At 37.5% G+C, this 14,633-nt stretch overlaps 1 protein-coding gene across 25 annotated transcripts in view; it reads right to left on the bottom strand.

Moving 5' to 3' along the window:
• The window catches only part of ARPP21 (cAMP regulated phosphoprotein 21), a 142,015-nt gene that overhangs the window by 99,564 nt on the left and 27,818 nt on the right, over positions 1-14,633 (bottom strand). For 19 of the 25 annotated variants that reach the window (XM_064418801.1, XM_064418789.1, XM_064418947.1 and 16 more), the window contains exons 2-6: positions 4,626-4,794; positions 2,776-2,975; positions 2,351-2,392; positions 1,908-1,940; positions 927-1,016 (exon numbers count right to left, since the gene is read on the bottom strand). In XM_064418801.1, the coding sequence (XP_064274871.1) occupies positions 927-1,016; positions 1,908-1,940; positions 2,351-2,392; positions 2,776-2,937 (327 nt within the window). In that variant the 5' untranslated portion in view covers positions 2,938-2,975; positions 4,626-4,794. Of the gene's footprint in view, positions 1-926; positions 1,017-1,907; positions 1,941-2,350; positions 2,393-2,775; positions 2,976-4,625; positions 4,795-4,876; positions 5,028-14,633 lie in introns of those variants that run through there. The other 6 variants (XM_064418873.1, XM_064418882.1, XM_064418811.1 and 3 more) reach the window with 5 other exon arrangements.

Raw genomic sequence — 14,633 nt, forward strand, 5'->3', positions numbered from 1 at the left:
GAGAGACAGATTTGTTTCATTTCAAGTCAATAGAGGAAACAGTGAGAAAGTACACTTAAATGTCATTTTTTATTTTTGTGCTAAGCTCACAAGAAGCCACTTACTCAAGCTCTCTCGATGGCTGGTTTCAGTTGCACATAAACATCTCATAAATTATAAGCAGTGTTCATCATATTTTGGGTTTTAGTTAGCTGGGTTTTTTTAAGTCTTGCTCTCACTAGGCAAGCAAAGAGGAGTAACTGAGGCTTAACTTTTGCTTTCTGGAGTACTTTTTGAAGTTAGTCTGCAAAGAATTCCACCAGTGTTATTGTCTGAGGTGAGGAGTGCAGAGGACAGAACTCTACCAGCTGCTGGGAATACACCACCAGTACAGATAAACTCAAATACACGCTTTTTGATAAGCTTTAATTTACACCAAGAGTTTAAAAAATGAATGCCACTCAGTAGGAGGCATCCTTGGCTCTACCAAGGTATTTTAGAGAACGAAGGATCTTTGAATTTTATGTGAAGGGGAACACTGATATGAACTGAAGTCTTAGAGGAACCACAAATCAGAGCATATTCATAACTGTATTTGGTGCAGCCTCGAAAGAGATAGCCTTAGAGAAAAGAACATATTAATATTCTTTTTGATTGTTACTACTTTTAAAAATTTTAAAATCTGAATTCTTTTGAATTCTTTTCCATTTGCTGAATTTTTCAGGGGGTCTGGAAAAAAAAGCAAACAACACCCTGTGATATAGTATAAAACTAGTATTTCAAATTAAAGTTCACGCTAAACCAGTAAGAACCATAAAAACGTGTTCATTGTTGGATGTAATTTTTCCCCCAAGAAAGACATTGTAAAATGCCCGATTAAGTAACACAATCATGCAACTGGAGATGGAGGCCAACCATGCAGCTAACAGCAATGATTGCAAGTGTACCTGGTTGTCATGAAGATTTTCTGCTCCCGGGCGAGGGGATGACTCTTCACAGACAGCAAGACTCCGCACGAGTTTTCCCTTAGCTCCTGACTGAATAAGAGAGAGAAAGAGAACAAAACAGAAAACACTACTACTGACCCCAAGTTACATAAGCTGCCCACATAAGCTGTCTCAGGTAACTATTACCCACCCAGTGCAAAAAAATGCATTTGCCTTGGACGTAGATAAAAAAGGAGTCTAAGCAGCAAGACATTTGCCACACAGGGAAGGCGATGAGTTTCTTTTTGCTTTTATCATTTCAGCTACAGTTCACTCACTTCCACCGAAAGAGCAAAGAACAGATAGTCCAATACTGGAAGTAATTTAACATAAATGCAAGGGTTCTTTTTGACATTTGGTCTGGGGCTTTTCTTTTTGTTTGTTCTGGGAGTCCCTCCCCTTCTTCTAGTAGTATATATCCAAGAAATATGGACAATAAAATATGTGTGTATTACAGATCTGCACTTGAAAAATTAAAATAAGTTTTTAAGGGTTTCATTTGTTTCTAGAAGCTCCTTTCCACACCTGCCCCTACCCACTCTCCCCTTAGGGAGCTAGTCAATCTCTGTTTCTTTATGTCAAGATTATTCTATTAAAATGAAACTCCAACAGAAACATTAATTACTAAAGCAAAAGGAGTGAACGTTTTCCTTTTTCAGTGGTGCATACAAGCACACATGCTGTCTAACACAAGGACACAGCAAGCCCAGCAGCAAAAAATTATGATGGATAAAGGGAAGCCTGACACGTTGTATCTGGAGGCAGTTCTTTGCCTTTGTGTAAAAGGACTATAGAGTAGGGGGCAAGAAAAAACCTGCAACGCTAACAAAAAACTCAACCAGACAACTGACGAAAGAAAGCAATTTTGATTGTAGACAGACATTTAACTGAAATTCTTCACCCTACTGTAGCATGCAACTCCAAACAGAGATGGACCCTTACCTTGGATCTCTTTTTCTGATTCGCCCCTCGTTTCTGGGTATAGCAAAAAAAGAGAAACAGTTATCACTTCAGTAGACAGTGGGCATGATGAAAGTATTACCAATAAACAGACTAAATCACTTCTATCTAATGTTTTAAATAGTTGCTGACTGCAAAAGCAGCTTCCCCAAACCCAGTTTGGAAAGCAGGGAAAACCAAGAATCATCTCTGCCCATTTTCATTCATTTCACAAACAGGTATAAACAAACAAACAAACAACAAAAAAAACTACATAGTGTTCTGTAATTTTGCATACAATAAAAATGTAAGAAAAGGTATACTTAAGTAAATGCTCCCCCTCTCCAAATTCCTCTTAAATTGTGGTCTCCCCCTTTATTTTTTTATTCGATTGAGCAAAAAGGATTAAAAACCCCTCATCCGAAAAAGTCTTCTTATCAAATTACCTTCTTAGGCTTTGCATAACAACTTTTTGTTGGCAGTAACACCTACAAACCAAACCACACATTAAGTAATTATTCATTAGTATTACCTGCAAATTCATGAGATCAAGGTAGTTTTCTAAATCCCCAAAGAGGGAAAACAGTCAAATGTCTCACCAAGTTTTAAAACAGATGTCTAGAAATTAACTTCTCAGAACAAGTAATAACATGGACAGCAGCCTAAAGAGCTTGAAAGGTATAACAAATAACAACACTTATTTTATAGTGAAATAACCCAAAATAAATAAATAAAAATTTTAAAGAGGAAAAAAATAGAAACAGTCATAAGAAAAATAGGGGAAGTGTAGGCAATGAAAGAACTCACAGAAACGGAAAAGCAATGGTAAAACATTGATATTTAACACGCCCATTCACTATTTCTGTCTTACCTGCAGCTCTGTCTTGGAATCACTGAGCTTCTCCTCCTCTACTTCTGAGCTTTCAGATTTATTAAGAACACAGTTGTCCGGGTTGGCTTCAGAGATGGCAGTCTCCTGCTCTTTTGCAGCTTCTTCTGCTGTCTCCTGGTTCAATTTACCTTGCTCAGACATTCTTCCAGACAGAAATTAAAATAACAAAATTTGGTGACCTGAAAGGTCAAGATACCACGACACAAACACACACAAAAAAAACATTGGGGGTGAAATTTATTTTTCTCTTTTAATTCCTAATTTCAGTTCCTTTGATAAACAAACCAAAATGTGCAGCTCAGAAGTGGAAAACTATGTATGTCCCTGCTGAAGAGATGCACTGACTCAACAATACTGGTTAACAGCAGAGTTCTGTCAGGTTAATCAAGCAGATCTGAACAGTCTTTCTGGAGAGCAGATTTAAGGTAATGTGCTGTGACTATCCACCCAACCCCAGGACTGCCAAGGTTCAGGCAGGGACAGTGAACGATTCTCTACCACAAAGCTCAACGGTACCAGGCAAAAAGGACCTATTTTAGGTCTCTGGCATCTTATGTTCCCCTCCTCTAATTGTTTTAAAATTTTCTTTTAATAAATAAATAGACTAGCAAACAGAAATGAAAACCAAGCATGAGCAACAACACTGTTTTTAGTATTCAGCCATGGGTTTTATGAATAGCAGAAGCAATGGTGCTCACTACCACTATAAATATATATTTCTCTTTTTTTTTTTTTTTTTTAAGAGGCAATAATTCAAGATAGGTATGAACTCTAAATTTGGCAATAAATCTCTCAGGGTTGACATTTTCAGGGATCAAACCAACAGCTCCATTATTAAAACCTTAATTTTCCCAAAACTTACGTCACTCTTCAGTACTAGGAAAATTGTACAGAAAGCCCTTGGCAGGTACTTCTAATGAAAAAATCTCAACTGAACTGCATTTACTCTCAGCTTACAATGGGGTTGTTGTACAGAAGCTTTAAAGGCTTTTCAGAGTTAAAGCCTATTATTATTCTCTCTCCTTCTCTGCCCCCAGCTCCCTCTTGAAGACTCCCCCACTGATCAATTGTCAAAGAAGACTCATGAATAATTTAACTTTTCTTTCCCCATCCATTTCACTTAAGAAGCATCTCCAAGAAAAACAACTGTATTTGAAATGTGAAGTTATTTCAGGAAGGGTCTTCTGCAACACATTGCCACTTCTCAACACTGAAAGGGCAGCTATGAAGCAAAATCACACTTTGCCACCTTTCTTTTCAAAGTTTTAAATTAAACATTCAACAGAAGCAGTATAACTTACCTTTTTTTTTTAAGCCATATGTTAAATAAAAAAATCTAAAGCATACTGAGTTATAAGCACTTACTTCTCCCACTTTTGGCTTTTGTTTCCACATTGTAAGCAATTACAATTTCCTGTATAATCTTCCAGTTTGAGAAGGACTGTGAACTTCATAAGAAATCTAGCTATAAAGTTCATAAACAGACTGAATGGAATATGAAACTAACCTGAAGCTTGACTTGCCTTACTCTTAGCTAATTTATGATTCTACTTTCTCCCACAGCTCTCCCCAAGAAAGCAGATGATTTTGGCTATTCTGCAGTTACAACTGAAACTTGAACTGCTTTGATGAAAATCCAAAACATGAGCGACAAGACCTTTACCTGGTCTGTTAAATAACCCTTAATTTGATAAGGATTTCCATCAAGAAATGCACATGCATGCACAAGCTCCTCGTGAGCAGGTTAACCTGCAGCTCGTCTACATGCCTTACATACTGCTCAAAAAAACAATTACGCTGGGATCAGCTGCATCAAAGAAGCCATTTACCTGAAAAACTGCTATAATTCCAACTGCCTTTCTAGTGTCTTCTGTTGGTCTTTGCTGGTTAAGTCCACACAAATGATCAACGGCGACGTGAGTCCCATGTCCCCATTAACAGTTCAGAGTGCCAATCTCCATGCTGGTCCTTCGGAGAGCTTGACGCACCATAGTCAACCTGGAAAAGAAGAAAAATAAGTAACACCGGCAGTGATCACGGCACAAGGGAGGGGTGCAATGGAGAGGACCAGATTTCTAACACTAATGACCAGTTTCCAGCAAGTCACTTTCACAGCTTGATCCAGCTCCACCTGTCTCAAAACTGCCTGTGTCTTCTCTAATGAAGGCTAGAGCCGGCTGTTCAAGTCATAACAGCTCCTACGCAAGAAGCTAAAATTAACAATTGCATTATGCACTGAAGATTACTCATTTCAATTCTAACCTTTTTTAGTGAATTCCAGCACTTTTCATTAAAAAAAAAGCATATATACATATTTATATATAAGCTCATCTGTTTGCTTCAACAGAAATCAATGAGAGTATGAGGAGAAAAGATCTGCGTGCTTTTTAACCATGGCTTCTGCTCCAATTAAAACTTCAATAGTCAAACACTATTGAAAAAATAGCTAGGTGGGTACTTTTAGAAAGTGACCTGCATTACCAGGGGTAGTGAATTGAGATGTTCATTTAGCAAGCTCAATAAAATTTGAAATGATCCAGAATGGGAGGAGGAAGAGGAGGAGAAGGAAGAAATCCTATTCCCAGAATGACATCCACAAAATAAAATTCTTCTGAAGCATTTTGTGAGGAGGAAAAATGTAATTTCCAGGTTATGGTTTGAGAAATAAACCTAAAGAAAGAGTTGCCTCAGTAATGCAACTTTTACTGCTCATCAGGATTGCATTTGCCAGCTGAATCGCTGATTTAACAGAAAAATGAGCATTTTAGGATGAGTTGGACTGATTTACAGGCCATGGCCATGCGCTGAACTGTCTTGATACAACAGGCAGCTCTTCTCAAGACTTGCATGTGAGTCATGGTTGAACAAGTCAGTGCAGACACACAAAATCAGCGAACAGAAAGCACATATCATTCTACTGGGGAGCAGGGAGCAAGCTAAGCAAGAATAAGGGGAGATAATTTATGGTTTTTTGACTTTATCAGATTCATAATTTCTGCAGCACGTTTTACATTGTGTATGGCTGCAATTGCCACACAGCACGTGTCAGCACACTGGAACTTGCCATGTGAAAAACTCTGCTGCACCAGCAGTGGAGTTTAGCCTTTCACAGTATTCCAGCCCTGCTCTCTCCAGGAGCTCTGGCACACAGAGGAGACCAGCAGGCAGTTTTGTAAACTATCACTGCCATCCTGCAAATTTATAAACACAGCCATTTCTTTTCCTTAAACCATTTCATAATTTGTAGAGAGTAATAGAAAATAAGTATTCCCACTAGGTTTTTGGTATTTCTTGCAGGATATTTTTGGAAATTCTAGCTCATTAGAAACATAGGTTCACAATGGGAGTGGAAGAACGCCATGGAAAACTATGCCCAAGTAGTCAAGCACATGCAAAAGAATCTCATGGAGCCAATACTCAGCAAGCAAAGAGTGAATAAACCACTGACTCAAAATCCTTTCCTCATACCCATCTTCCAACGACTGTTTCCCCCACACTTCCAAAAGAGAGATGGGGGAGAGGTTAGAAGAGGGAATCAACCAAAATCAATCACAAACCAAAAATCCCAAGACAGTACAGTGCAGGAAGGTTTCACCTGGAAAAGAGCCATCCAGGAAATAGACTGCTGTAATCAAAACCCTCCAAAACCAACAGAAACACAGATATCTGTACCAAAATCAGAATACACAAAAAAATTATTTCAGAACTCTCCAGTGTGACCATTTGTTGGGAATTAACTATTCATAAGACAAACAAACAGAGCAAAACAAAAACCAGACAACAAACCAACCAAAGGGTATCATATGCAACAAGTGAAGAGATCTGCCAAGACTTGGTCTTGTGCACAGATGCTCAACATCTTATCATACTTTACCCAAGGCAAATTTCATTATAAAACGAGTTCCCCATATTGTTACACTTAAGATTTCTGAAGACATTATTTTTCACCAGCAATGTAGAAGAAGAGCAGAGAATCTTAAATTAAAACAAAAGAAGCTGTCCATAAATTTCTCCAAGAAAACACAAGCAAATGGAAAATAATCTTACAATGTACAGCTACTATCCTCAAACCCAGAACAAGAACGTCTGTTAGGATCATTTTTTAAAGAAGTCCTTCATAATTATCTTCTGGGAAACAAAAAGAAGGCAAGAAGAAGTGAGACATACAGCAATCAAATCCAGCTCTTCACCGTCTCTTAATATAGATTTCCTCTTCCTTTATTAAGCAATTTACAAGTGATGACTAATCATTTACATACTACAATACGTAAAATACACTTCTGGTTGTTTGGGTGGGTTTTCAGAAGGGCTCAGGTTTCCATAAAATATTTTAGGGAGTATAAATAGCAAAAAGGAATCAGTCAGAAAATAGCCCTTAAAAGTGAGACATTTTCTGCTGGAAGTGTGTCTCTGTTTCTCGTATGTTTCCAGGATATTTCGTTATTCAGTGATGAATGTACTTTTTACTATTGTCAGTGTTGCAATGACAGCACTGCTATGGAAAAACACACTGGATTATTCTCTTTCTTGCGCATCAACAGAAATGTCAGGGATGATTTGACTGTCAAAACCTTCAGTACTGAAGTGACGCAAAAGGCTGAACAAATGCACTTCTGTTTTTGATCCTCAGGTAGAAACCACAAAGCTTGTTGCTAGGCAAAAACCACCTTCTTGATATGCAAGGGAGCAAAATTTCATCGGGTGTTGGGATCTTAGCAGTCACCAGGAGCTTGCGGCAAAATTTCAGCCCCTAATTCCTTAAAGCAACTTGAGTATTGCATACAGCAATACAACAGAAAATACAGGGACCCACCAAGTCACTTGTAGATCCACTTTAATGGAAATATAATCTGTTTGCATAGAATTTATAAGCACCAGCTGCTCAGCATACACTGTGGGATGGGAATGCTGAGAGTTTTTTTCTTAAATTCTTTTCCTTTTAACAGGATTTTCATTTTAGAAGCTGAAGGTACTACTGAGCTTGAACAACTACAGTCAGAGCTTGAAGAGAAAGGAATGGAAGAAGGCGTGGATGGTCACACACATTCATACAACACATACCACGCAAATTCCAAGAAAAGTCCGTGGGAAGGAATACAATTAATTTAATGCAAGAGTTTAAAATCTATACCCAGAAGAAGAACTGTCAAAAAAACAAAACAAAACAGAACAGAAAAGCAAGCAAAGATGCTAGAAAGCCCTATGCAACAAGAACCTGAGAGCTCACCATCAACTGAAAATCAAGAGAGACATCTGACAAAGCCCTCAGAGGCCACTCCAGGTGAGCAAGCCCTTTCTGTATTATGTACGAGATGTTTTGATGGCCTCATAGGTACCTGTAATGAAGCAGGCATTCTAAGATAATTATGCTCCCAGTATCACACATGTCCTCTCTCAGAGAGGAGATCAGCAGGCTTTAAGGCCAAAGAGAATACTCTTAACCACAAGCAATCAACAGGAGGCAGGACAGAACTCTGACAGAGTGAAATCCAAGAGCTTTTCTTCAAACAAATCTACCAAGCATAGAGGTAAAAGTCATTCCAAAGCCTGAACAGTTCCTGCTACTGAAAACTTGCTGACGCTGGCCATATCTGTAAGCCAGGATCCTTCTCGTCCCATCATGATTCTCCACTCTCAAGAATGGTTTGCACGTATGACTCCATGGGCTGGGAGCACAGTTGTCAGTTGGGCTTTCCGTTGCGTGACATAAACCTCACCCATATGTATCAAGAGAGGTTTGCCTCATTATTGCTAAATCATCAGACTCCTGGAATCCACTGGAAATGGACTCCAGCATTATTTTAAGATTATCAGTAGGCACAACCCTCAATTTTGCCAGATTCTCATGTCTTAAACCATAAACTTCCTGTTATTTGACATTTACTTAAATATTCTTGTTTCTACCATTAAGAAAATCAAAGAAAATCTCAGGTTTCATAATGAAAACAAAAGTTTCAACTCTTTGGTGTCTTCAAAGAAAACATTCATGATATAAAATGTATTAAAAAAAAAAAAAGAAAGAAAACAACAAAACAACAAAAAAAAAGAAAAAGAAAAAAGAAAAAAAAACCCCAACCAATGAAACATCACCATCAAAAACAAAAAAGGCAAGTAAAAGAAATCCTGCAGTTTTAGATCAAACACACTGCTACTCAGTCCATCTCCCAGTCTTTAGGATTAGCCCTAGTTCTGGTCTTTACATCATTAGACTCTGCGCTCCTTTTCACTGTTTTCCCACATTTCCCAAAGAAATACAGAAATGCACTTGGAAGCCAGTGCATTAGCATAGCAGGATAATAATCCATACCAGTTCTCGTATCAAAATGCTTTAGTATGAAAAAAAACACCAAGCTTAAAGCTGTGAAATGCATGGAATCCTACAAGTTCATTGATTGTTAAAAGACTGAATGCTAAACCTTAAAAAAACAGTGCAAAAATATTTGTAATTGAAGTGTTTGATGTCATATTTTATTTCCCACCTCCTCCTCCTCACATTGTCCCCACTTCATCATCACTAAAAAAAAATAAATAGTGTGATTGCCTACATTTTCTGCTCCTACATGCCACAGACCTTTGCAAATAAAAGGTTATTTAGACTCATTTACTGATGGCACTTTACCAGAGACTGTCAGCAGACGCTATTTTTTTTTCCCATGAGTTAAAAAAAACATGAGCATCTGCATACAAGCAACAGTGCAGAGGCCTCTGACCCATCTTAAACAGGCCAGAAATCAATGAGCAGTGGCAGCTAAACTTGACAAAAACAGGGCAGACTGAAACACACTGAACTAGATTTCAAATCCTATACAAAAAAACAGTTGTCTCTTAAAAGAGGCAACTAGATAATACAGAGCAGCCTCCCAGCTGAAACGTCTATCTTGGAATGGCACTGGCTCTCATCCCAATCTCCATGTGAAACCCAGTATTTACAAATAACAGCAAGGATTCTCGAGAGCAGTTTAACAACCAAAGAAAAATCCCAGAAGCAAATCAGCTTTTTGTGGTTTACACCTGATTCCTTTTTTCAAAGAGGTCCTCTTGTTTCTAAGAGATTGCCACGAATATTTTTCCACTTTAATCCCCTGTCAGACGACCTCATGTCAATGTCATCATCTTCAGACAAGTAAGAATGATGTTCCCTCCAGCTTGTTATATTTCTGCAAATCTAGAAGCTTTACCCAGAAAAATAAATATAGATGGCCTATAGGGAGAGTCTGCTTTGTTTTAATACTTAAGATAAGGCTTGGGAAAAAAAAAGAAAGCTCTTTTATCTGTCACAATGATCACTTGAAGTCTTCCAGGATCAGCATGAAAAGATATGAGACTGAGTGATCTGGCTAATAAATGTCAATCACACAACTTTTGTAGGAACTGAGTAACACCCAAACTTTTAACAAGCTAATCAGATGTACAAATCAGCACTCCTGGAATGAGTTGTTTGCTTTAGAACAGCCTTCAACAGCGCCTCATGCATTTCAAAGACATATGCCAAATTTTCTCTCATTCCCTCAGAAAACCTGACAAATTTCCCTAAAATCAAAGTCATTAAATTAACTGGTCTCACTGTTAGGTGGTGGAAAACAGCAAAAGATTCCTGAGTCCAAAGACAGATACAGCAAGGTTCCAAGCCATCCTCAATGCACACACATCTCCTTGAAATGCACAAAAGTAATTTTCCCTAAATCCTGTAATGGAAACAACAGCCAGTATGGGCAAATAGAGAACTCAAATGGAAAGAGGGACCAAAACTCATCTTCCCAGATAATCAGGTCTATTTCTCAGCTACTGAAGATAATTATATCACAAAGTCCTCTTTAGAGACCAATATCTTTATTTTATTACTACAGGATGTCCAGGGAGGATGCTTTAGTAATTTTGCTGTAAGGATGTGCAAGAATCTCACTGCTTTGCCAGGATATCATCTCCATTACCCCATCGTACACATCAAATACTTTATACATTTTTCTTACTGTGCCAGTAATTGCCCTCCAGTTTAATTAGCTTTCTTGATATCACAATAGTTTTGTCTTCCTGTGGGAATGAACTGCACATCAACTCATCATTTGTTGTTAGGTTTAAAGAAGCCCATTCCTTTTGGTTGCCAGCTAAACAGGTCTGCATTGTTTCCACTACTATCCACCTCTAGTCTGTATTTTTTTTGTCAATCAACAGTCCGCTTCATCATTTCCTCACTTGTCACCAAGACTACACTCTGAACACAGATGTCCCTCCACCCATCAACACATAGTGGTGAGTGCACCAGAGGAGCACACAAAATCTAAAAGCCAGTTAAGGACAATGAATAACATAAGGACATCCCAGAATACTATCATTTCAACATGAAACCCTGATCAACAGCACAGCATAAATGAACCTGGGTTCCCCACAGAGGGGTCTCAGCAGCGCTGAGGGCAAATCAGAGCTACTGTAGAGAGCCAGACTGTGGGAGCCACCACTGAATTGAACTGAATTGATGAGGCTACAGATACCCAGCACAAGCTCAGTTAGATAATTAAAGCTGCTGGTTTGACGTCATGATACACTTCTATGCATAATGAAATCTGGTGGAATATAAAGTTTACACTAATTTTAATTTTTAGAATATATCCACATAGTTGAGTTGAATGCAGGAGTTCTTGAAACATCTCTTCTTTCTCTAAGTCAAGCCATCCCTACTCTTTCTTCCTTCAATGCCTTCTCTTTGCCATTCCAATCAGGTAGCTACAGATTATGTCCATTTTGCCTGACACATAGAACTACAAGATCAACTTAACTTACTTCTTTACTCAGCTCCTCCTAAAGCTTAAGGATTTGACTAGAAAACCTAAGCACTGTTCATCTGCATTTTGAGCATATATGCCTTTGAAGAATTCAGTCTAGGTAGACTGCAGGTAACAAATGAGCAGCCAGCTACGCCATCCTTCATCATTCACTAATAACTAAACACAAAGCAGTTGAGTCCAAGGAGGGGGAAAAAAGCCCACAATATCCCTAAATAAAAGAAACAAAGCAATTTTGTTCACTGCTAGGACAGTATTTTAAAATCCATAACAGTAAATAGATGGTTCATAACTCATGAGCAATTGCTTTAAACATCACCAGGGGATGGAGGCATAAAACTGATGAAAATACAACAGGAACTGGCCAAGTATCACTGAATTTCACACGTGCTTGTCCTGATCTCTTTCTTTCCCAATTTAAATAATAGCCCCTATATTTCATCCTGCCATTTCTTGACAAATTAGGTGCATTTTCACTAGCACTAGCTTAATTGGCAAATCCTGAAAGAAAATAATTGCTAAGAGCAAAGCAGCATTACACTGATGAAACAGACCTGAGCTTAACAACTAGAATTGCCTTGGCAGACAAACACTGACTGCAAAACAGCAAAAGCTTTCATATAAGAATTGACAGAAAAAAAATTACTTTATTTTCCTCCAAAAGTCTCTTCTGATTACCAGAATTAAACATAGCACCTAATCCTGCTTTCCTAAGGCCATTTTCTGAAACAAAACCAGCCTGCAGCTGAAGTAAAATTCTTCATTCCAGAAAAAAAGAAAAACAAAACAAAAAAAAGCAAAAGCAATAAAGATTAAAAAAACAAAACCAAAAAAGCATCACCATACACTATGAGACATCCCCTCACGTACTCTGCTGCTCAGAAAGTGCAATTACACTTTCCAAATTCAAAGACAACTCATATCAAGCTTGTTTTAATGTTAAGTAAGTTTTCTAAGCTCATATTTCAGCCAAGTCTCCTTTATCAAAACCCACAAAGGCTAGATAGATCCTTCGAGAGTTCCCAGTACCAGATGGTTTTATACTTTTGAATGTATAATTTTACTGGTTTTTCTTTATCAACAATGGAACAGTCCTAAAATTTCTTTGATTGTGTTTATCAGAAAATATACTGGAATAAAAATGCTTTGATGATGACTACTTCTGTGCATTTTGTAGACTTAGGAGAGTAACATCGACTGAGAACAGTTTACATAGACAAAGTCTTATCAAGTACACTCATTCTGCTATAAACTGCTCTTCACTCTAAAATCTTTCAAGATATATGGACAAGATTTTCACAGTTTTCAATCAAGTCTGGAGATGGCCTGTTTTTAACTCTGACTCTCTAAAGAATGGCTTTTTTTTAACATCAGATCCACATATCTTTTTTCTCATTATTGGAATATTTCTCGTTATTGTTTCTTCTTATTCTGAAGAACAAGAAAATTAAGGCAGAGGCATTATCTTTCTGCCCTAATACTACAGAGAAACTATAAACAGGTATTTTAGATATAAACAGCTATATGAAAATATATTTTAGTGTATTTAATCTATATATATTTATATTTGAATATAGGCTATTTGTACTTTATGAAAACACATTAATCCTATTTTGTTGGTTGCAATTTTTTCTGGTCTCAGGCAACGCAGTTAAGCAATAAAAACAATACATTACAAAAAAGGAGCCCTAAGTATGCTATGGATTGTGTTCAATACTCTATGTTGCCATGGTTTCAAAATGAAATTAAGAAAAATGCCAATTAGAAGTATAAATTAGAACTCAAAAGGCCTAATGATTAAATACACGTTACAAAAGCCAATTAAAGCATTAGGCCTTTTTGAATAATGCTCCTAGCACTGGAATGCCAAATAACCCCAACTTATGCTCACCTGTAGAAACTGAGCTTTGTAACTTTTGTCACTTCCCTTGTCATGTGGAAAAAGAGACTAAAACCCATCCCAAAATATGTATTGTTAGACACCACGTTTCCTCTTTAGCAGCATCAAGACAATGTGTTACACATTGCCATCATCTGCTGAAGAAACAAAGGAAGACACTCAGATATGAAATACCAGTCAGGTATTCTCAATGTCACCCCCATGGCCAGCAAGAGGAAGAAATCCTCTTCAGAAACAGTTACAATAGCCAAGAGAAAAAAAGGCAGAAGCTCAGGTTCACAGAACACGCAATGCCAGTTCACAGATCTGCAGCTTTGGCTTCTGAAAAGATCTTGCCAGAAACCCTGTGGTTTCAACATTATGTTTGCCTTTTCCAGTGGGTAATTCCAGGCTCCCTGTGATATCATGAACAAAAGAAAAGGCAGAGAAAGTGTTTCAATGTCTGATTGTGTTTTTCAGGAGAGAAATTATGATATATTTATGAGAGAGATAAGCAGTTTTGTGAAAAGCATAATTGGCCACTCCACATTCACCCAGCCAGAAAGCTTCATGACACAGGAACTAATAAAAGAGCAATGAATACCCAGAAGAAATCAAATATTCAAGCCAATGTCTCCAAGGAATATGTTCTATTAAATTTAAACTAGGAAAAAATATATATTTAATCCAAAAGGACATTCAAAAAGCAATCAGAAAAACAGTGAGCTTTTCCAGTACTTTAAATCTTGTTATATAGATTGAAGCCTCCAGAAGTTCAAATATTATTTAAAAAAAACTCCTATAATATCAAAAATTGTGTTTACCTGCAGTGAAACAATCTGTCTTACTTGGCACTAGAAACCACTAACTACATCAATGATCTAAAAATACTGAGATTTAAATTACAGGAGAGAGGTGTGGGACCAAAGCTCTACAGCCTGCAATACATTTGATTTCCACTGCAGAATGGCCATATCATCACATTTTTTTTCATTGCTGTGCTCAGTAACAGGGAAAACAAAAATATGATTATCAAGCACAACACCAAAATCACAGAGGAGAATATATTGCATGAAATTTGAAGAAGAAAAATGTAGGTGGCGGGAAATTATTATGATATATATTAGACACAGCTCGATGCTAAAAATTCTTTAAGGTAAAGATATATTTCCAGGTTT

This window comes from Passer domesticus, chromosome 1, assembly GCF_036417665.1.
Source record: "Passer domesticus isolate bPasDom1 chromosome 1, bPasDom1.hap1, whole genome shotgun sequence".
Lineage (NCBI taxonomy): Eukaryota > Metazoa > Chordata > Aves > Passeriformes > Passeridae > Passer > Passer domesticus.